The 22405-nt window shown below is 40.7% G+C and overlaps 1 protein-coding gene across 1 annotated transcript in view; it reads right to left on the minus strand.

Moving 5' to 3' along the window:
• LOC124622752 (ras-specific guanine nucleotide-releasing factor 2-like) overlaps window positions 1–22405 on the minus strand; it is an 898440-nt gene that overhangs the window by 610085 nt on the left and 265950 nt on the right. Inside the window, exon 10 of the mRNA XM_047148541.1 lies at window positions 17463–17612. Within this exon, the coding sequence (XP_047004497.1) occupies window positions 17463–17612 (150 nt within the window). The remainder of the gene's footprint in view (window positions 1–17462; window positions 17613–22405) is intronic.

A 22405-nucleotide genomic window follows, 5' to 3' on the forward strand; every position in this document is an offset into this window, starting at 1 on the left:
TGCGGCTTACTTAGCCGGTAAATGCAGAAATTCAGTTAGCAGAACGCACAGTGATCGTTCATTTCGACAGGTTAAAGTTGAATAAGGATTCCGAGCCACCTGCACTTGACAGTGAAGCAGAGCCTGTTATACCAGTAACTCCAGTCAGGAAGGCAAGAAAGAAAGTAGAACAACTGCCTAGAGCACAGCCTAGGTATGCTCTAAGGTCAAGACATCCCTATGGGTTATGGTCCAGGGACTAGTTCCTGCATGCCATGTATTCAGTCTGAAATGTCTTTAGTGAAGTAAGAGAATTAATTGACGGGAAACCGCCGTCACTGCTACATATTTATTTAAGTTGTGCATGTTATATGTAAGTACCCATAATTGTTGGTAACCATTTGTAATAGAATTTAGGATATCACTTGTTAAAGAAAGGGGTTGGAGTATTTGTAATCAATCTGTTTTACATCATTTAATGTCTCCAGTAACGTTGTCGTACCGGTAGAGAACTGGAAACACAAACACTCATTAGTAACGGAATTAAGGGGAAAAGTTGTCGTTGTCAATGGAACACACAGAGTTAAGAATCAATTTTTTATATGTCAAATGGAATGACACTTCACATGTTGATTTAGTGAATGATGAACAGGAACAGCTGTTAAAGCTTTACCATGAAAGCATATTAGTACACTACTGGCCATTAAAATTGCTACACCACGAAGATGACGTGCTACGGACACAAAATTTAACTGACAGGAAGAAGATGCTGTGATATGCAAATGATCAGCTTTTCAGATCATTCACACCAGGTTGGCCCTGGTGGTGACACCTACAACATGCTGACATGAGGGAAGTTTCCAACCAATTTCTCGTACACAAACAGCAGTTGACCGGCATTTCCTGGTGAAACGTTGTTGTGATGCCTCGTATAAGGAGGAGAAATGTGCACCATCACATTTCTGACTTTGATAAAGGTCGGATTGTAGCCTATCGCGATTGTGGTTTATCGTATCGCGACATTGCTGCTTGTATTGGTCGAGATCCAATGACTGTTAGCAGAATACCAAATCGGTGAGTTCAGGAGGGTAATACGGAATGCCATACTGGATCCCAACTGCCTCATATCACTAGCAGTCGAGATGACAGGCATCTTATCCGCATGGCTGTAACGGATCGTGCAGCCACGTCTCGATCCATGAGTCAACAGATGGGGACGTTTGCAAGACAACAACCATCTGCACTAACAGTTCGACGACGTTTGCAGCAGAATGGACTATCAGCTCGGAGACCATGGCTGCAGTTACCCTTGACGCTGCATCACAGACAGAAGCACCTGTGATGGTCTACTCAATGACGAACCTGGGTGCACGAATGGCAAAACGTCATTTTGTTGGATGAATCCAGGCTCTGTTTACAGCATCATGATGGTCGCATCTGTGTTTGGCAACATCACGGTGAACGCACATTGGAAGCGTGTATGCGTCATCGCCATACTGGCGTATCACCCAGCACGATGGTATGGGGTGCCACTGGTTCCATGTCTCGGTCACCTCTTGTTCGCATTGACGGCACTTTGAACAGTGGACGTTACATTTCAGATGTGTTACGACCCATGGCTCTACCCTTCATTCTATCCCAGCGAAACACTACATTTCAGCAGGATAATGCATGGCCGCATGTTGCAGGTCCTGTACGGCCTTTCTGGACACAGAAAATGTTCATGTGCTGCCCTGGCCAGCACATTCTCCAGATCTCTCACCAAGTGACAACATCTGGTCAATGGTGGCCGAGCAACTGCCTCGTCACAATACGGCAGTCACTACTCTTGATGAACTGTGGTATTGTGTTGAAGCTGCATGGGCAGCTGTACCTGTACACACCATCCAAGTTTAATTTGACTCAATGCCCAGGAGCATCAAGGCCATTATTACGGCCAGAGGTGGTTGTTCTGGGTACTGATTTCTCAGGATCTATGCACCCAAATTGCATGAAAATGTAATCACATGTCAGTTCTAGTATAATATATTTGTCCAATGAATACCCGTGTATCATCTGAATTTCTTCTTGGTGTAGGAATTTTAATGGCCAGTAGTGTAACACGTATTCGTAACTGCCATTAGCATAGAATCAGTGACAACACGGTGCCCTCTACGTACCATTTGAAATACACTACACTACACTTCATGTATGTTTAGACTAAACGTTCACACACTGATAATAACACTGTTACAAAGAAAAGAACAATTTGAACACCGGGCTAGAGAAACAGTAGTGAATACATACGTCTAAGCTAACCAGCCAATAGGATACTTTGAAAGTAAAAGGAGCCCTCCCTAAGTGCTATTTTATTGTTTTCTTAATATGCCACTGGAGTAGTGTCAGTGTCGTCGTAACTGCTATCTGCTTCACGTCTGCTGTGCAGCGAGCTACCTTAATTTAAGTGTTAACTGTATTTTTCTTACTCGTCACTTCTTCTTCCGTGTGTTTTTGCTTTTAGGAAGCTTTAATTGCCGAGTGCTAGTAATAGTGTTTCATAGATTTCGTGTTTGTTTTGAATACAGTCAGAGAGAGTCCCTTTAGTCAACCATAGTGTCAGTAGTGCTAGTGTTTGTTTTCAATACAGTCCAGAGACAAGTAGTGCTATTTTCATTGTTTTCTACAAGAAGTGGCTAGCAACCACAGTTTAGTCAACAATCAGCCACCTTTAGTGAATTAGCAGTCTAGTTAAAAGTTGATTAACTCTCTACAGTAAATTGATTTCTTAGGATGGATAGGATGTGTGACTGCTGTGTATGGACGTAGGAGGAGCTGGCCACTGTTCGCGAACAGCTGAACGTGTTGATGGCCACGGTCAGCCGTCTTTAGGCTGCTGCCTCTGAGTGTAGCGGCAGTGGGGAGTCTGGTGTGTCGCATGGTACACCCCAGGTGTTACATGCTTCACCCACTGTCCCTGCTCTCGAGACATCTTCGCGGGTACCGGGCGCGGTTGGGCCACCCTCTCCCCAAGGGGAGTGGCAGGTTCAGCGGCGTTCGCAGCGCACGAGGCGGAGGGTAAAGGCGGAGGCTGGACGTGTGGAATCGCCCGCTCTGCCTGTGAGTGGACATGTGACCGCTCCTTCAGCAAGGTCCGAGCAGGCACACGGGGGGAGGGGTTTATTAGTTATTGGGAGCTCCAACATCAGGCGGGTGATGGAGCCCCTTAGGGAAATAGCGGAAAGGCCGGGGAAGAAGGCCAGTGTTCAGTCTGTCTGCTTGCCGGGGGGTCTCATCCGAGATGTGGAGGAGGCCCTGCCGGCAGCAATAGAGAGCACTAGGTGCACCCGACTGAAAATTGTTGCTCATGTCACAACCAATGACTCCTGCCGTCTTGGTTCAGAGGTCATCCTCAGTTCGTACAGGCGGTTGGAGGAATTGGTGAAGGCGGAAAGCCTCGCTCGTGGGGTGGAATCATAGCTAATTATTTGTAGTATCATTCCCAGAACCGACAGCGGTCCTCTGGTTTGGAGCCGAGTGGAAGGCTTAAACCAGAGGCTCAGACGATTCTGCGGAGATCTGGGATGCAAATTTCTCGACCTCCGCTATCGGGTGGAGAAATGTAGGGTCCCCCTGAATAGGTCAGGCGTGCACTACACGCCGGAAGCGGCTACAAGGGTAGCGGAGTACGTGTGGAGTGCACATGGGGGTTCTTTAGGTTAGAGAATTCCCTCCCTAGGCCCGACAAGATCCCTCCTGAGACGTGGCAAGGTAGGAGTAGGCAAAATGCAACAGGGAATAACAGTATTAATGTGCTAATAGTAAACTGCAGGAGCATCTATAGAAAGGTCCCAGAACTGCTCTCATTAATAAACGGTCACAACGCCCATATAGTACTAGGGACAGAAAGTTGGCAGAAACCAGACGTAAACAGTAATGAAATCTTAAACTCAGATTGGAATGTATACCGCAGAGACAGGCTGGACAGTGAAGGGGGAGGCGTGTTTATAGGGATAAGAAGTGCAATAGCATCGAAGGAAATTGACGGAGATCCGAAATGTGAAATAATTTGGGTGAAGGTCACGGTTAAAGCAGGCTCAGACATGGTAATTGGATGTCTCTATATGCCCCCTGGCTCAGCAGCTGTTGTGGCTGAGCACCTGAAGGATAATTTAGAAAATATTTTGAGCAGATTTCCCCACCATGTTATAGTTCTGGGTGGAGATTTTAATTTGTCGGATATAGACTGGGAGACTCAAACATTCATAACGGGTGGCAGGGACAAAGAATCCAGTGAAATTTTTTTAAGTGCTTTATCTGAAAACTACCTTGAGCAGATAAACAGAGAACCGACTCGTGGCAATAACATATTAGATCTTCTGGTGACAAACAGACCCGAACTATTTGAAACAGTTAACGCAGAACAGGGAATCAGCGATCATAAAGCGGTTACTGCATCGATGATTTCAGCCGTAAATAGAAATATTAAAAAAGGTAGGAAGATTTTTCTGTTTAGCAAAAGTGACAAAAAGCAGATTACAGAGTACCTGATGGCTCAACACAAAAGTTTTGTCTCAAGTACAGATAGTGTTGAGGATCAGTGGACAAAGTTCAAAACCATCGTACAATACGCGTTAGATGAGTATGTGCCAAGCAAGATCATAAGAGATGGAAAAGAGCCACTGCGGTACAACAACCAAGTAAGAAAACTGCTGCAGAAGCAAAGGGAAGTTCACAGCAAACATAAACATAGCCAAAGCCTTGCACACAAACAAAAATTACGCGAAGCGAAATGTAGTGTGAGGAGGGCTATGCGAGAGGCGTTCAATGAATTCGAAAGTAAAGTTCTATGTATTGACTTGGCAGAAAATCCTAAGAAATTTTGGTCTTATGTCAAAGTGGTAGGTGGATCAAAACAAAATGTCCAGACACTCTGTGACCAAAATGGTACTGAAACAGAAGATGACAGACTAAAGGCCGAAATACTAAATGTCTTTTTCCAAAGCTGTTTCACAGAGGAAGACTGCACTGTAGTTCCTTCTCTAGATTGTCGCACAGATGACAAAAGGGTAGATATTGAAATAGACGACAGAGGGATAGAGAAACAATTAAAATCGCTCAAAAGAGAAAAGGCCGCTGGACTTGATGGGATACCAGTTTGATTTTACACAGAGTACGCGAAGGAACTTGCCCCCCTTCTTGCAGTGGTGTACCGTAGGTCTCTAGAAGAGCGTAGCATTCCAAAGGATTGGAAAAGGGAACAGATCATCCCCATTTTCAAGAAGGGATGTCGAACAGATGTACAGAACTATAGACCTATATCTCTAACGTCGATCAGTTGTAGAATATTGGAACACGTATTATGTTCGAGTATAATGACTTTTCTGGAGACTAGAAATCTATTCTGTAGGAATCAGCATGGGTTTCGAAAAAGACAGTCGTGTGAAACCCAGCTCGCGCTATTCGTCCATGAGACTCAGAGGTCCATAGACACGGGTTCACAGGTAGATGCCGTGTTTCTTGACTTCCGCAAGGTGTTCGATACAGTTTCCCACAGTCATTTAATGAACAAAGTAAGAGCATATGGACTATCAGACCAACTGTCTGATTGGATTGAAGAGTTCTTAGATAACAGAACGCAACATGTCATACTCAATGGAGAGAAGTCTTCCAAAGTAAGAGTGATTTCAGGTGCGCCGCAGGGGAGTGTCATAGGACCATTGCTATTCACAATATACATAAATGACCTTGTGGATGACATCGGAAGTTCACTGAGGCTTTTTGCAGATGATGCTGTGGTGTATCGAGAGATTGTAACAATGGAAAATTGTACTGAAATGCAGGAGGATCTGCAGTGAATTGACGCATGGTGCAGGGAATGGCAATTGAATCTCAATGTAGACAAGTGTAATGTGCTGCGAATACATAGAAAGATAGATCCCTTATGATTTAGCTACAAAATAGCAGGTCAGCAACTGGAAGCAGTTAATTCCATAAATTTTCTGGGAGTACGCATTAGGAGTGATTTAAAATTGAATGATCATATAAAGTAAATCGTCGGTAAAGCAGATGCCAGACTGAGATTCATTGGAAGAATCCTAAGGAAATGCAATCCGAAAACAAAGGAAGTAGGTTACAGTATGCTTGTTCACCCACTGCTTGAATACTGCTCAGCAGTGTGGGATCTGTACCAGATAGAGTTGATAGAAGAGATAGAGAAGATCCAATGGAGAGCAGCGCGCTTCATTACAGGATCATTTAGTAATTGCGAAAGCGTTACAGAGATGATAGATAAACTCCAGTGGAAGAATCTGCAGGAGAGACGCTCAGTAGCTTGGTACGGGCTTTTGTTAAAGTTTCGAGAACATACCTTCACCAAAGAGTCAAGCAGTATATTGCTCCCTCCTACGTATATCTTGCGAAGAGACCATGAGGATAAAATCAGAGAGATTAGAGCCCACACAGAAGCATACCGAAAATCCTTCTTTCCATGAACAATACGAGACTGGAATAGAAGGGAGAACCGATAGAGGTACTCAGGGTACCCTCCGCCACACACTGTCAGGTGGCTTGCGGAGTATGGATGTAGATGTAGATACAACAAGGTAAGTTTTCGTGATAGTATGTGGTTCTTTATATCAAATGCAAAAGAGAAAGTCATGTGGTTACTGCCAGGCAAGACTGCCGCCCACAGTTTGTTTACATATCGCAAGCCTCGCCCCTCCCAGCCGTCTGGTCACGCGACAGCCCTCACTCCCCTCCCTCCTCCCCGCCAAGTGAGTGGCCATTAGAGAATAGAGAACCGCCCCCCTCCCACCCCTCTGTTGCTTTGTAACGCGTACCCAGCTCCCACCACTGTCACTGGCGCAAGCAGTGTCTGCAACTCTCCCCACCACCCCGTCTTAGCTGCTTGGACTGACCTCTTGTCTTCCTCCTACACAGACACTCCAGCCCCCACCCACCCCTCCCTCCCCCTCTTGCTCCTCACGGACCACACGTCTCTGCCGCATGGATAAGCTCCCATGCTATGCTTTCATACATTCATACTGTTGCAGTGTAACCAGCAAATCCAAGAAGCCGGCCGAAGTGGCCGTGCGGTTCTGGGCGCTACAGTGTGGAACCGAGCTGCCGCTACGATCGCAGGTTCGAATCCTGCCTCGGGCATGGATGTGTGTGATGTCCTTAGGTTAGTTAGGTTTAATTAGTTCTAAGTTCTAGGCGACTGATGACCTCAGAAGTTAAGTCGCATAGTGCTCAGAGCCATTTGAACCAAATCCAAGAAGATAGTTATGAAAATAAATCCACCAGCCTAATATTGCCCTACAGATTGTACTAGTTTTACCAAGGGATAGAAATCTATTTGTGTCATCTAATTGAATTCTCAGTAAAGAACAAGAAAGAGGAATTTTTTGTTTGTGTGTGTGTGTGTGTGTATGTGTGTGTGTGTGTGTGTGTGAGTGTGTGTGTGTAAACACTGACTAATCCACCATGATAGGAGACATTGGGCTCTCAAATCAGTCCCCAACTATGTTGTATTGCCACCCTCGTGGTTAATAAACAGATCTATATGGTGTCAAAGAAGCTGGCCCTTGCCATGATATTTATTCTGTAAGTGACCACTGTGTGGGAAACACATCAGCCAATTGGATCAAGTTTGAAATGTCATCATAAAATAAAGTAAAGTAGACTAAAAACTGAGTTAATACGAATCCAGAATGACAGTCTTAACTGCATACCCCACTGTCAATCTCAGAAGTTATTAGCCCCGAGTTTCAAGTAAACAATATTTGAGAGAGCCAAGTCATCATCAGAACTCATGCAGAATTATAAAAATTTATAAATTACGTACATTTTAGAAGAACAGAGTATCTAAGTGAGTAAATGACTCATTATAGTTCCATAAACTTTAATGATTGAGTTATCTGAGTTCCTTGAAAAGTAGATCCTTCATGAATAACTGTCGTGAACAACATAAGCTAAGTCTGGGAGAAATTTAGTGACACCACCCAGAGGAACTTGACTTGGCGCACAGCAAAGAAGTCTATGCGGCCCCCACATACAAAGGCAGTATTCTACCCTCTACCACCGCTCCCCCCCCCCCTCCCCCAAGCCATCTGCTTTGTATCCAGCCCCAGGCAAAAGAAATGACTGCTGAGAAAGTCCACCTCCATGCAACCCTGAAGAGTCTAAGCTGTGTCGCCTAGTGCGGTGAACAACGTTAGCGAAAGCAAGAAGTACCCGAAATGTTTCCACCTTATACGCGACCATTTTTACCTTCGCTAATACTACTACTACTGAAATTAATTTTCAATCTGTTGCCACAGCATCACTGAGAGTGTTTTATGTATGTACTAATCAGGAGTTGTAAAGAAGGGAAAGATAAAAGCCCCAATTGAACACCACGCAAGTAACCTTTAACAGAGTAACAACCAGAGTAAAATATAGAACTACTGTATACTTCAGTTTAGAAAGAGACAGCCCCTACTAGCATCGAACCCATGACCTGCACAGAGTTACTTGAGAAGTCATCTATGCCTCTATCTGTGACATTAGGTATACGAGTTACATTGACAGTCACCATTAGTACTATAAAATAATCACTGAACCAGCCTTTTGCAGAGAATTATTCCAGAGTTATTTAGTGCTCGATGCTATGCCAGTAGGACAGATCTTTTGGTCATGGCTACCAGCACTGCTCTCGCACGAGTTAGAGCCAGTCATATCTGTAATATCAGCACTCTGCAATCATATCAGCGTGTCACCTGCTGCACCTCCAGCACCCCAAGTAACACTGATTCTCAACATGGAACTGAAAACCACTACACGACGAATATTTTGAATAACTTTATGCACATTTTCAACACAAGGGAATTACCTTCCTTCCTATGCACACTACACATAATGGACTCTAATTTTATTCAAGAACCTAAATGCTGACAGTTAAGTTTTGTCAACATCATCAAGAGGCAACCAGTATCATCGAACCAGCTTTAACGAGTATTAGGAAGCAGGTAGGTGAGAGAGTTAATAAACAGAACAGCAACAATAACCCAGCATAATTGGTTAGGACGCTGCCAACAATCCACATTACGTAGTTACAGGACAAGGAGTACTTAATAATGCAGGAAATATCATACAAAATGTTTAATAATATCAAGGAGGGTAATGGCAATTATTGATCTCAAAATCAAAGGAGACATAAAACTACCTTAAACTAAAACCTTGCTAGAGGGAGTATTAATGTGATACTGTACTATCACACCACATTACTCATAACATTGGCACAACCTAATGACAGCACGCCTGTAGGTAGACATACGAAAGACATGTCAATCAATATGGAGACACAAACAAGAGCATAAAAAGGATAACAGAGAATACATACACTTAACTTGCTATGAAAGGTAACTGGAGAATAAGAGTGTTTTGTATACGGGAAATGATATTTTGTACTTTCGCTTGTATTGCAGTTTCACCACTGCTTGTGTCACTGCGATGGCTTGCCAATTACTTATGTCTATGTACTATTTTAATTAATCATTTTTTCTATGTTTTATTATCAATTATTTAGAAAGTTTTGCTAGAGTTTTGCCAGCACCAGTAATTTAGTATTTGTGTCTATGAACCTAGTGTATCCATGTGTTAATTTGTTGGCAGAGTAAGTTTCCGACTATCACCCATTATTTAAGTGTTTACTTATAATGCTCCAGGTAAGAAACTATTTTGGAAGGGTAACCTAAGATGTAATCATGCCTTTTTTCATTTTTGTCTGAATGCCTATTTGGTGGGACATGCCATATGCCTTCCCACTGTAGATAATGTAAACGGAGTGACTAACTCCCACAGGGCAGGAGACTTTGGCTGTACATCTTGTTTGTTAGGCAAACCAGAGAACAATACCTGCAAGGGCACGCACCTTGCGGGACGTGACAGGCAATCGTGCAGACCCCTAGCTGTCTATGTTGTTCCTTAAGTTTTCAATTGCACGGCATAGTCCATCCTATTCACTTTCATCTTTTAACTTTCAACAGAACAATACCTGCAAGGACACGCACCTTGCGTGATGCAACCGGCAATTGCTTGGATCCCTAGCTGTCTATGTCATTCAATTTCGCAGCATAGTTCCTCCTACCCACTTTCACCTTTCAACTTTCCATAGAACAACGTCTTTTGGAGTTTACTATCTGGACATATTCTAACGAAAAATTATTCAGTCCATGTGGACTAACACAGCTAGACTTTAATGTTTCATGTCGCAGAAGGGTCCAGGAGAACAGTGTTCTGTCCTCTCTGATGATAGCTGTTCAAGCACTCACAGACGCGAACCGCATCTAGCCTGCAGCTTAACTGCCAGTAAGTGGAAGTCTCAGTTCAAGACTTGTGCTTTCTTTAACATTGTTCTTCCATTGTATTTTCCGAAGGATCACCGACTACTGAAGCAGTAGTATTTAACTGTATGATGTGTCTCAGGACACTGCGATATACCCAAGGATAGATGTGAGTTTTAAGCAACTAGCTGGCCCTGTTGAGGCCAGCACTAAGGAGTTATAGAGACAGCAAATTTAATCGCAAAATGGTGAGAAGATGAAGATGGCAAATTTGGTCGCACAGCAAAGTTTTCTTTTGTGAGAGATGTCGAGTTTTAAGAAGTACTACGTAGCAGCTATCTTGGAATCGCAGTACTGTCATATATACAGTTAAGTAGGCAATACTGTCGTGTCAACAATGTGCCATACATTCTACCTTCATAAAGGAAAAGTCCATCGGAAATTACGCACCACTTAGTCTTTTCTAACTCAACCATTACACTTTCTGTCTCCACTGTGGAAGTTTCTAGATTCTCATCAAGTTTTGTTTTTCTCTTCTTGTTCTCAATGATATTCACATTCAATGGCACAATTTTCATGTCCAAGAGCGGGAATCCGAACCTAGTAGACAAACTTATCTATTCACTGGGTGCATGAACCCATAATTACATGCCTTATAATTATTGTTTGGTTGGTCATCATTGAATGAACCATATTGATTGCACTCATCTATCCTTTTTATTCAGTAATATTATACCCCTTCTGTGACATTTATATTTGTCACTTCTCACTCTGAACCACATAAATACGTTCATCGGTGCATGAGCCCCAAAAACATATGAAGTTTCCATTCTGCAAGTAATCGAGAGGTCAAAGTACAGTCAGCCCAGTAAACAGCATCAGTATGCCTTATTGCCCTCTCATTCTTAGACCCGCCGCTTACTTCCTGTATAGTGCAGAGCTGCAGCGCAAGCAGCGGCATTGAAGCCATCTGCCACATGCCGCTCTGACGCAGCTGCTGCACTGGCCCCCAGCCGCATTACTAGTGCTACCATGATATTAACACTTCATTTTTATGAACACAGTTTCCGGTCACAGACATATGAGATAGAAATCTCGAACAGTGGATTTCTAGCAAACAGTTCTTATTGTGATGTTACCATGCTATTTATAACCTTTCATGCCAGCACGGCTTACTCTGTCAGTATTCACACCCATTTACCTATGTTTTTCTACCTGAAAGTTCATTCATGATTCCTTTGTCAACTGAATTACCTGCTGTATCTAATATATCTATTGATCATCTTTTAACATCAATTGATGACCTCTTAAAACATGAGAAAGGACAAATTTCTTACGATCACCTGCTAGCACACTTACGTGACTGGCAGACAGCCACTAAACTACATACAACCATTATACCCAGTGCCACGGTAAGCCCGGTCACTGGTATTGTTATTACTGTACTGATATGGATCTTGTATAAGAAGGGTTTTTGCAAACGGTTATGACCGTCCCCTCCAATAGTCCCAGAACCTCAGCCTCATGGTGAATATCGCCCATGATTTGAAAGAAAAACCCTACCAAGGCATGTGCCCTCCTTTAGTTTTAAGAGTTCAACTGTGTTATCTACCAATGTGAAAACTTGTGCAGCATAGTGAAGTGCTCCCCCAGTGTTAACCCCCTTTTTTAAATGTGTGAACCTCCCCTCATATTCCACTGCACTGAGTTCCAGTGAACAGACTTGGCCACCGCCATGTCCCCTTCCAGCCGGCAGCTTGTGTGCTGCCTGCTGAGGACAACACAATGCACCACATCGTGCCACTCAGTCCTGGAGGTAAGTTCGGTGGTGATATGTATGCTCTTTTAAAAACAGAGACACTTGGCGTGTATGCCCAATTCAAATTATTACTTTCTCAGATGTTTTATTCACACTTGCAAACTCATGTAATTTTGTTTTGATGTTTTATACTCTTTATTCCTTGTTCTTGTGTAAACATAATATTGTTGAAGTGTATAAACCCCTCAGTGACCCCTAAGAGGTCTTCATAGTCTCTACACCCACCCCTAGTTAAAGGCCCCTGCCGTCTTTTGTGGGAACCTTTAACAATAATGTCTACTTTGTTTTGCAAACTAAAATTGTCTACATTTAAATAACAATTACATTGAGTGAATTCACATATGTTCTCCACTCCCACATATGGGGGAGGAGTGTAAGGTTGAGCCAGGTAGTAGGGGATTCTATCGTTAATTTATTTCAAAAGGTTAATTTCATTCTCTCATTATGATCAAGCATTAGCTGGAAGCTTCGGCTGCCTGTAATTTTCTCATCCCACCGTCTGGCAACAGCAAGTCAGCACCGGCATGTGCAATCTCAATCATGCCCTCCCCTCGTGTGCTGACGAGGTAAATGTTGTGTTGGCAGAAGAGCCAACACCATGTTACTAGTGGAGGCCGAAATGCCCGCGTTTTAGTACACGCGGGCTGGCGTGAGGAGGGAAGAACTATACTAACGTGAGGTCTGGAACATGACAAGGAATTAGAATTCAGAAAGCGGATGGAATTAGTTTGATACTTAACTGTAATCCATTAAAGATGAACGTCGCTCTTGACAGTACATGATTCACAATATTATCTGTTCAGAATTCATTCTAATTACTGAATATGGCGCCTTGCTAGGTCGTAGCAAATGACGTAACTGAAGGCTATGCTTAACTGTCGTCTCTGCTAATGAGAGCGTATGTAGACAGTGAATCATTGCTAGCAAAGTCGGCTGTAAACTGGGGCGAGTGCTAGGAAGTCTCTCTAGACCTGCCATGTGGCGGCGCTCGGTCTGCAATCACTGATAGTGGTGACATGCGGGTCCAACGTATACTAACGGACCACGGCCGATTTAAAGGCTACCACCTAGCAAGTGTGGTGTCTGGCGGTGACACCACAGTAACGCTGCCTAGGCGATGCTAACCAGGCCACGCTTCGGAACTTTCCATGTCATCCCTGCAGGTTTCTCAGCTTCTGACCAATCAGGGCGGAGGAAGCCGCATGGCCGTGCTGGATGTATACCCTGCCACCCATCAGCGAGGCTCGCTCTCTGCCGTGTGCCCTGTAGCTGTGAACACCGCCTGCCTCTTCCGGTGCTGCGGCGCCATGGACTTCGTCTCTGTAGTCGCCACACCATTCACACTTGTCCAAATGGCAGACACCACTATTCATTAACTTTGCCCAGGCTCAATGCGAACTATGCATCACCTACCACTACGCTCTGGTTCACCCTCACCTCCCTAGGCCTGACTCATGTTGCCCGTTTGAATGCATTTTCAGCCAATAAATGGCCTTGTCACACAAAAATTGTCCAACTAATTTATTTCTGCCTACCGCCTTAGCCGTCCAGTGATCTTGAACAATATGGTGGCTTGCAGAGTGTATATGCAGGTGTGGATGTTTAGCAACTGTTTCATTTTATACAAAGTATGCTTTGATATTATGGGAATTTCTGGCAGAATGTAAATATTTCAGGAGACCACTCACTGACCGGCAGAAGAATTTAGTCATCCACAGCCCCACATGAAAGAGAAAGGAAAGTTGCTGGTTTTCAGAATAAATCCTTCATTGAGCAAGAGTACACACACACACACACACACACACACACACACACACACACACACACACACAAAAGCCCCAGCTGGCACAATTTTGGGGCAGAGAGGTATGTGTGTGCACACAGAGGATTTATTCTGAGAGCTAGTAAGCTTCCTTGGAGAAAAATGTGCCTTCCAATCATGTTCATTGCTGATAGATATCAGTTCTTGGCACAAAACATACTGGCATACCTTCTGCATGATGAAAATAGAATTCAAGTTATCTTGAAATTGATAACTTTCTGCAATTATCTTCCATTTCTTTCCTTTTCTTTAGTTATTAAAATTTACAAATGATGTTCAGACCTGTCAAACAAAACTACCTTCTGCTTCACAGGCACTAAACAACTTTGAATAAAGTACAACAATAAAGTAGGATCTGAACTGGAAAGTAGAAAATGAAATCCTTACTGGTATTTCACACTTAATTCACATTGTCAAATGTGTATACTGATTTGGGCCCCGGTGTTTTTGTACTCCTGGATTTGATATGATAACTAATGACATTCAACTGAAATGACATGTTACTGAAATTTCTATTTGCTTTTAGTCATTCTACCAAGAAATAATTTTGGAGGCCACTGTAGGTAATACCATACGAGGTCTGTTCAAAAAATTCCAGAACTTTGTCCACATAATACTCTCCTTCACAACTGATACATGACTCCCAACACCATTTCCACATCTGGAAGCAGTCTTTGTATGCCTCTTGCATGATTGCGTGAAGTGCCGTCTGTGAATTTTCTTTTATCTCGTCTATCACTGTAGATCTTCATCCTTTCAGTAGGCTTTTCAACTTTGTAAACAAAACAAAGCAAAAAAATCCACAGACACCAAGCCTGGAGAGTATGGAGGAATGATGAATACATCCTTCAAAGTCAAAGAAAAGTATCAGCATGACTTTGACATTTGATCTGACCTTGGAGAACCTTTCCCGACCCATTGTGATGATTGAACATTGGTCTCAACATCACAACTATAAACCCATGCCTCATCACTAGTTATGATTCTCGTAAGGAACATCTCATTCTCATTCACACAATCCAAAAGCTCTTCACAGACTGCGAGGTGAAGGTCTTTCTGGTCTTGACTCATGAGCCGTGGAACAAACTTGGTGGCAACACAATGCATTCCAAGATAGTGTATCAGAATTTCATGACATTAGCCAACTGAAATGTTACATTTTTCTGCATCTCTCAGACAGTCAGTCTTTGATTGGCATGCGCAATTTCATTGATGTTCCTGACATGAGCGTCATTGGTAGTCGTCGAAGATGTCCTGAACAAAGGTCACCTTTAACTTCTGTCTGGCCATTTTTGAATGGTGTGAACCATTTGTAACACCAATTATGGGCTAGGCACTCATCACCGTAGACTTCCTGCATCATTTGATGTGTCTCTGTAAAGGTTTTCTTGAGTTTCACACAAAATTTAATGCAGACGCATTGCTCCTCTAACTCTGCCATCTCGAAATTCACAACACAACATTCTACTCAATACAGCACTGAACAATAACTAACAGAGGTACAATGAAACTTCTGGTAGTTACACACAAAAACACAGGTGTGTCCAAGGATGGCATCCGCATTTCATTTCACTCCAACATATCATTGGCATGAAATTATGAATGATCTGGAGTTATTTGAACAGACCTCATATTTATCCAAGCATAAGATGACCCTGAAAATGATCCCCTTTTTTTAAGAGACTCCCTGAGAAAATTTTATTCTTGTTCTATTTTCAGTAACTAAAATTACAAACTGTTTTACTGATATAAAGTATCTGCCTAGAAAGTTAACACTACATTTATTCCAAATTTATGCCATTTGTTGTCTGTCTACATTTTTGTAAAACAGCGAGAAATAAAATAAACAAAAGGAATAGTTTACTTCAATTTTTACATTCCACTCCTTTTTTGTTTAACATGTGGTACAACTATTTTTAACTAAAGTCTAGGTCTAGTCAGTCACAGAGTTATGTCTGTACTGCTCATAGGTCAGTAATGCATCAGTTTTACTTAGCCAGTGGTATGATACTTTCACATCACCAACGAGAGGCAACGAATTTCTAGCACTGATATTCAGACCATTCTCTTCTTTGGTGTTTTCCCTAATATTGACTGTTTTTGCAGAACATGTCATGAATTATTATGTTGTGGTTAGATTGGAACCTAATACCACGTGAAACTAGCAGCAATTAAGCTGTCAGAATAATTTGGCTGTTTTTTCCTAACATATTGTGATTTCTGAAGTGGACATTAGGATGGGACCTAATAGGACAACTTAAACTTTAGTGAGTGAAACACGCACAACAAAATTTGCAATCTTGGTTGTCACAGGTATTTGGCTGTTGCTTTCAAATATGTCATGATTTCCAAGGTTGTGGTTATGATGGAATCTAAGAACACAGACGCTTTTTCCAAATACACAGTGAATTTTATGTGAGAATGTGACAATACTCCTTTGTCTCTTGCTTCCAAACATGTTGTCTGCCCAATGCTCTCTCATTGGATGCATAGATCCAGCAGCTCACCCATCCCTTTTCATTCCCACCATACCTCATGGTGAGCACTGATAACACTGTTGTATGAAACATCTAAGTAAGTCACTGGTCCCTATCTAAGACTTTTACTGTTTCCTGCATGTATGTGTAGTGTTATTGAGTAATTACCCAATTTTAAAGTCACTTAAATTCTGAGTAGAAGTGGATTCAGGCAAACTGTGGTTTAAGCATGGCAGATGTTCATAAAAAGCCAATGTGTGCAGCATTCTAAAAGTTGATAGAATGATGAAATTTGCTGCCAGTTCACCACTCCCCTTCTCACATTTGCCCTACTTCTCAGGCAAGCTGGTGTTACTGCATTCCCTTAAATAATTCTGAATTTTAAAAAAAATTAATCTACATGTGACTTCAACTGGCAAAGCATCATTAATAACTGTAAGACAGTAAACTGATGCATTACTGACCTATGAGCAGTACAGACATAACTCTGTGACTGATTAGACTCATCTTGTATATGTTAACCCCATATTTTTCAAATCAGTAGTTTGGGGAAAGAAAACCCTTATTTTACAATCAGGTAAATATGGTAAACAGAAAGGGAAATTATTAAAAATGGTGCTGCAGTTTGGTATGACTGATAATGCTTCACAACATTCTATTTAAACACTGTGTCTCACATAAATGCTGATGTCTATTGTATAGATAGAATCTGCTAACTGTTGAAACTAGGAGACATGTTAGAAAGACTGCTTGTGCTGTGACTCATTAATATTATCACTTTTCCAAATAAGGTTGCTTCTTCATGTGTTATCATTTCTGTGATTGGTACATAAAAACATTTATATTAAATGAAATAGTTTAACAGATAACAACCAATAAATGAATAGAAAAAGCAACAAGCAATGGTTAGGCACAAAAACAAGAGACTGAAGATGAAGACTACAGATTAACTGCAAAACTTATGTTCTTTATCAGAAAGCAAATGCATAGACAAAAACCAACAAATCATTTTTAGTAACTATCAAAACTGATAACATGTACAAAAAGTCAAACACACTTACCTTGCATGAATTAAGAGTTCGGCTGAAGCGAATGTCAACATCATCTTTGAATAATTTGGGATCATTCTTGATGGACTGGGGCATTGTGACAGAAGATGTGTCTGACATTGAACTGTGCAAGAGATCATTAAAATGAACGTTGTCCATGCACTGAAATGTAAGAAACATCAGAAATACTTGAGATTTTTAATTTTTTTAATTTTGTTATATGGCTGATTTATTTAATTTATTGTATGAAAGTTTGTTTACTGATTGCACACTTCTACTTGGCCCCTGAGTGGAGGAGGCTGGGTGTGGAACATTGAGATTGGTTCATAGCACACCGGCTGCTGAGACAGGCCCTGCCTCCTTTCCCCAGAGCAGTATAAAATAAATGGAAGCATACAAAGGAAATTAATTTGTAATGGATTAATTAAGTTTTGGGTGAGTTGCTAGAAGGACCAGATACAGTCTACTTGCAAATTTTAGTAAATGATATCAATAATCACCACATAATGCCCACAAATCAACATTATATTCACAATGGCTGCTTATTGTTAGGGTGCACAACACTGCTAGGTAGCTGAGGGTGACAATGATCTTAAAACATCCTGTGGCAGCTCCAAGTCAGCCAACTTTCACTGATCACAGAGGGGCAAGCAAAAAGTGTTACCAATAGTGTGCCACTCGTCTTGCATGTTTCTTTACTTTACTTTAATTAATTTTCAGAACTGCTCCATTTTTTTTCTTCTGGCTTTCTGTAGAAGTATAATCTCTTTTATCCACCACATTTTATGAAATATAAGATGCTATGGACTATAAGATGCACCTTAAGTTTCAAGTATCTTTTTAAAAAATATTTTTATCATTTTTACTATGAGAAAGCCAGACTAAAAAAAATTCTTAGTGTATAGAACAGAACTGGTCATTGTGATATCTCCTGGGTAGCCCTATAAAAATTAAATTAGACCTATACCAGATGTGTAAATGTGAAGTGTAAAGAAAGTACAAAACTGAGTGTATTTCTGCCAATAAAAAGCATAGCTAATATGACAGATACTTATAAACCCTACAACTCATTAATAGGGTATTTTTTGTGTTAAAAATGTTAATAAAATACATATTTTAGTATCAGAAAATAACTATACATGTAAAGACATTCTTTGTAACCATGGAAATCCTATCTCATTAATGTTAAAAAAAAGGCTTGGTTCAAAGGTCTAAGCCTACTTTTGTCTCTGCCATTGAAGAATTAAGTTGCTTAGCTGTTCCGACACACGAAGTATTTTATGTATGTATTTTCTCTTACAATATATGGTAAAAAGCAAGTTTCTCCTGTTATTCAAAACCTCTCCCTCCCTGTGTAAAAATTTAGGTGAAAAAAATTATTTAGAGTGGGGTTTATAGAAGATTGCCCATCTGGCTTTCTTTTGTTATGATGGTGCACAGGTGACCATTATGTGGAATTTATTTAAAATATTAAATATTGGGCTTCATCCTCCAGTTAACACAAAAAATACTTTGAATACTGAAAACAGTTTTCAGGCTTTAGTATTTGCAAAGTTCATTTTATTAGAATTTTTATGGAAGTGCATAGATAAATTTAACTGCAGTAGGCAATAAGGCTTAGGTTTCCTTCACAGTCTCTTTAAGTTCACAATTAAATTTATTTCTGTCAAGTAAATGCTTAACCAAAGCGAAGCTAGTGTGATATAAATGAAATTATTTATCATGAGCACAATACCTTACACTGTGTAGGTGGTTACATCATCTCTCTCTTTGCAACAATTAATTTATTGGGCAATACCAGTAATAGTTTCATGCTACTACTGATTATCTTTGAGCTAGTTGCGAGTTTGTATAATGTAATTAAACAATTGCAAACAAAACTGTATCCATTTTTCCTAATATTTTTGCCTGTGTAGCAACTCTGATTATCGTTAGCGTATATGTAAGCTGAATTTATGAGTGTGCAGAATATGCGCGACACCAACAGTGTATTAGATATCCTTTACCTTTTTCCAAACAATCCTGACCACATATTACATTAAAATTAAAATACTTTAATACCAAAGAAGAGAGAGGGATGATATACCTTTAAAATCCCTGAAGTTTGTCATCTGAACTTTCTTCTTCTGCTTCTTCTTCCTCTTCATTGTCATCTTTGTCCTCCTCATTAGTAAGATGGTCATCACTGCCATTGAGAGCGTTACTTATACTACTTCTTGAAAGATTTATCAAAAATGTTTTCTCTCACTCTAAGCCATGACTGTTTTATCCACTGACACACATGTTTGGTTGAATGTTGTCTTAACGCTCCCTTTGGTGTGAATTCATGTTGGGTTTCATCCATCATCCATTTGTTCCATTCCGCTCTGGTTTACACCTTAAATGGTTTATTTATTGGCACATCTAGAGGTTGCAATTGTGAAGTAAGTCCTCCTGGAATAATGGGAAACTCTGAATTTCCCCAGTCTTAAATGATAATGATGAATTTCTCTTTCACATAATTTTTCAAATGACAGCTGAACTGATCTACCACAAGAAGAGAACTCTTTTCAATAAAGCACCTTTCCTTCTTTCCCACTCTCTGTTAATCCACAATTTCATACCAGCCTCATCCATCCTACCCTTGTCATGTACATGAACAACACCTGGCAGTATTTCAGAAGGTTTTGGCATTGTTTTGTGCTTGAAAATGATCACTGGATTAAGTTTAGTACCATCAGTACAACATGTAAGGATGGCAATGTAGTGAATTTTTTTCATTTTCACTTGTTTTTATACTTACAGTTTTAGCATCTTGCATGGCAACAGTTCTGTTACTTGACACATGTCTGAGGAGTTTCATCCACATTCACTATTTGGCTTAGTCCTACACTGGTTTCCATTCAGTGTTGAATAATAAAGCAATGAAAAGATAATATTTTCATTTCATACTCTTTTTTTGGTTTTGGTCCACGTACTAAGTGCAACCATGCCCTTAAAGTATGTTAGGTTCCACTTTAGCACTAACAAACATGTATTTGAATAATTTTTGTATTAATTCCAGTGACATTTTGAGAGTGTCCTTGATCCCTTTGAATATATCATTTTCTAGTTTTGGTCATTTTACATTCAGTCCTCTATTTGCACATTTAGCCTTCCTCATTTTTTGCAGTTCTTCTTTACTAGACTGCCAATCGTAAATGGTTTTTTTCTGTTGGTGGAGGCCTGAAATGCTGCTCAGCTGCTCTGTTCCGTGATCTTCTGCATATGCTATTACTTTCAATTTATAACCCACATCATAAGAATACCTTCTTTTTTTTAACATCACAAAACTAGTTATTAACAAAAATATTGTACTGTTACTGATAATACAAATCACTTTCAATTCACGTTCACTAGCACCATACACTGCAATGGCGCATCAATGGCTAGACAGTGTTCTGGGTTTATGATGGTGGAGCGGAAAGGAGACAGTGTTAGCAAGCTTGTGAATTCCTACAACTCATGTTTGTTGCATCAGTTAATTGCTGCTGCCAGTTGAATACATTGTTGCCAAACAGACATAGGTTCCCCCACGCCATTGAATATATGGTCATTTTTAAGACTGGCAGTAATTTTAAAACAAATGCTGGATATTTTTACATTAATTTTGAGTATAAGTTGCACCTGAATTTTGGAGGTAATTTTTCAAAGAAAAAAGTGCAACTTATAGTCTGTAAAATATGGTAATCGTTTGATGGAAATCAACTTGTCTTCGTAGCTGAAATTTTTAACCATAGTGGATTGGTGGTATTTAAGAGAGGGACTATAAGTTCGCTTACTGGTGGTATGAAAATTTTTAATTAACAGAATTTGGTCATTAAGTAGTGTTTTTATTTATCAGACTGTGCTCTATGTCATACAGAGAACGAGTACTGTTAAATGTTATTTGTTTGGCAGATAGGGATGACTCAGCAGTATTTGAAAAGAACATATGACCCTGCATGAATTAAGACATTAATTGAAGACAATATCTACAAAATATTCCAAGTGATTACTATTGCTTGTTTACAGGAACAAAGCGAAATATTCTTATGAAACTGTACTATATAGCACCAAGTTTCACTTATTCCCTTGACCATCATAATGCTAGAATATCACTATTTAAGAGACTCTCTTGGAAAACATTATTTATGTTGCGTGAGGTAGACGGAAGTGAATAGCATAAAATTTGGATGTCTGAAATTTTTTCTTTCATCATTGAAGACTATTTGCAGCTTTCTCAGCCACCAAGCATCTGAACGGAAAAAGTAGATTCATCCAATAAGGGCATGGAAATCAGTACGAGAAGCAGTTACTATTTCTAGTTTTGTGAAAGTAAGATGTGCATCTTCTTTACCATGTCAAAACTTCATAAAGATAGTTGACTACAACTGTGTCGCTGTACCGGTAAGAAGCACGGTTTTTGCTTATGTTTCTCTATTGACTTTAATTCATATGTCTGCACATACTTTGTAACATTTTCCATCTCAGCTGTGCCAAATCAGTATGTTTTGTCAGCTTTATATGTGTATCTACTGGGTAACACCTGTGTAAGTTAATAACTATACTTTGCATATTATAATTGGTACAATGAGACCTACGCCTAGCTACCCTTGCTTAGCCACATAGTACCTCTATCTCCATGGTGGAAAAATGCACTTGTACAGGCATACAAAAAATTACAGAAAATCCTCACCTCCCTGTTCACACAGACATGCCAACCATCAGGAGAGGAAGGCTTCATTCTCTCATCACCAACCCTGGAAACTGCAAGGATGTTAGTTTGGAATGGCTTTAATACTAATGAATGCTGGAGATACACGCATCAGATTAATGCTACAACAAAACAACTGAAGATGTCATGCATGTTGACCAAGAAGTGCTACGCAAGATCTGGTCAGCTCTAAACCAAATAAGAACCAATCCCGGCAGATGTACCAATTCTCTGCACAAGT

This window comes from Schistocerca americana, chromosome 7 (assembly GCF_021461395.2).
Source record: "Schistocerca americana isolate TAMUIC-IGC-003095 chromosome 7, iqSchAmer2.1, whole genome shotgun sequence".
NCBI lineage: Eukaryota > Metazoa > Arthropoda > Insecta > Orthoptera > Acrididae > Schistocerca > Schistocerca americana.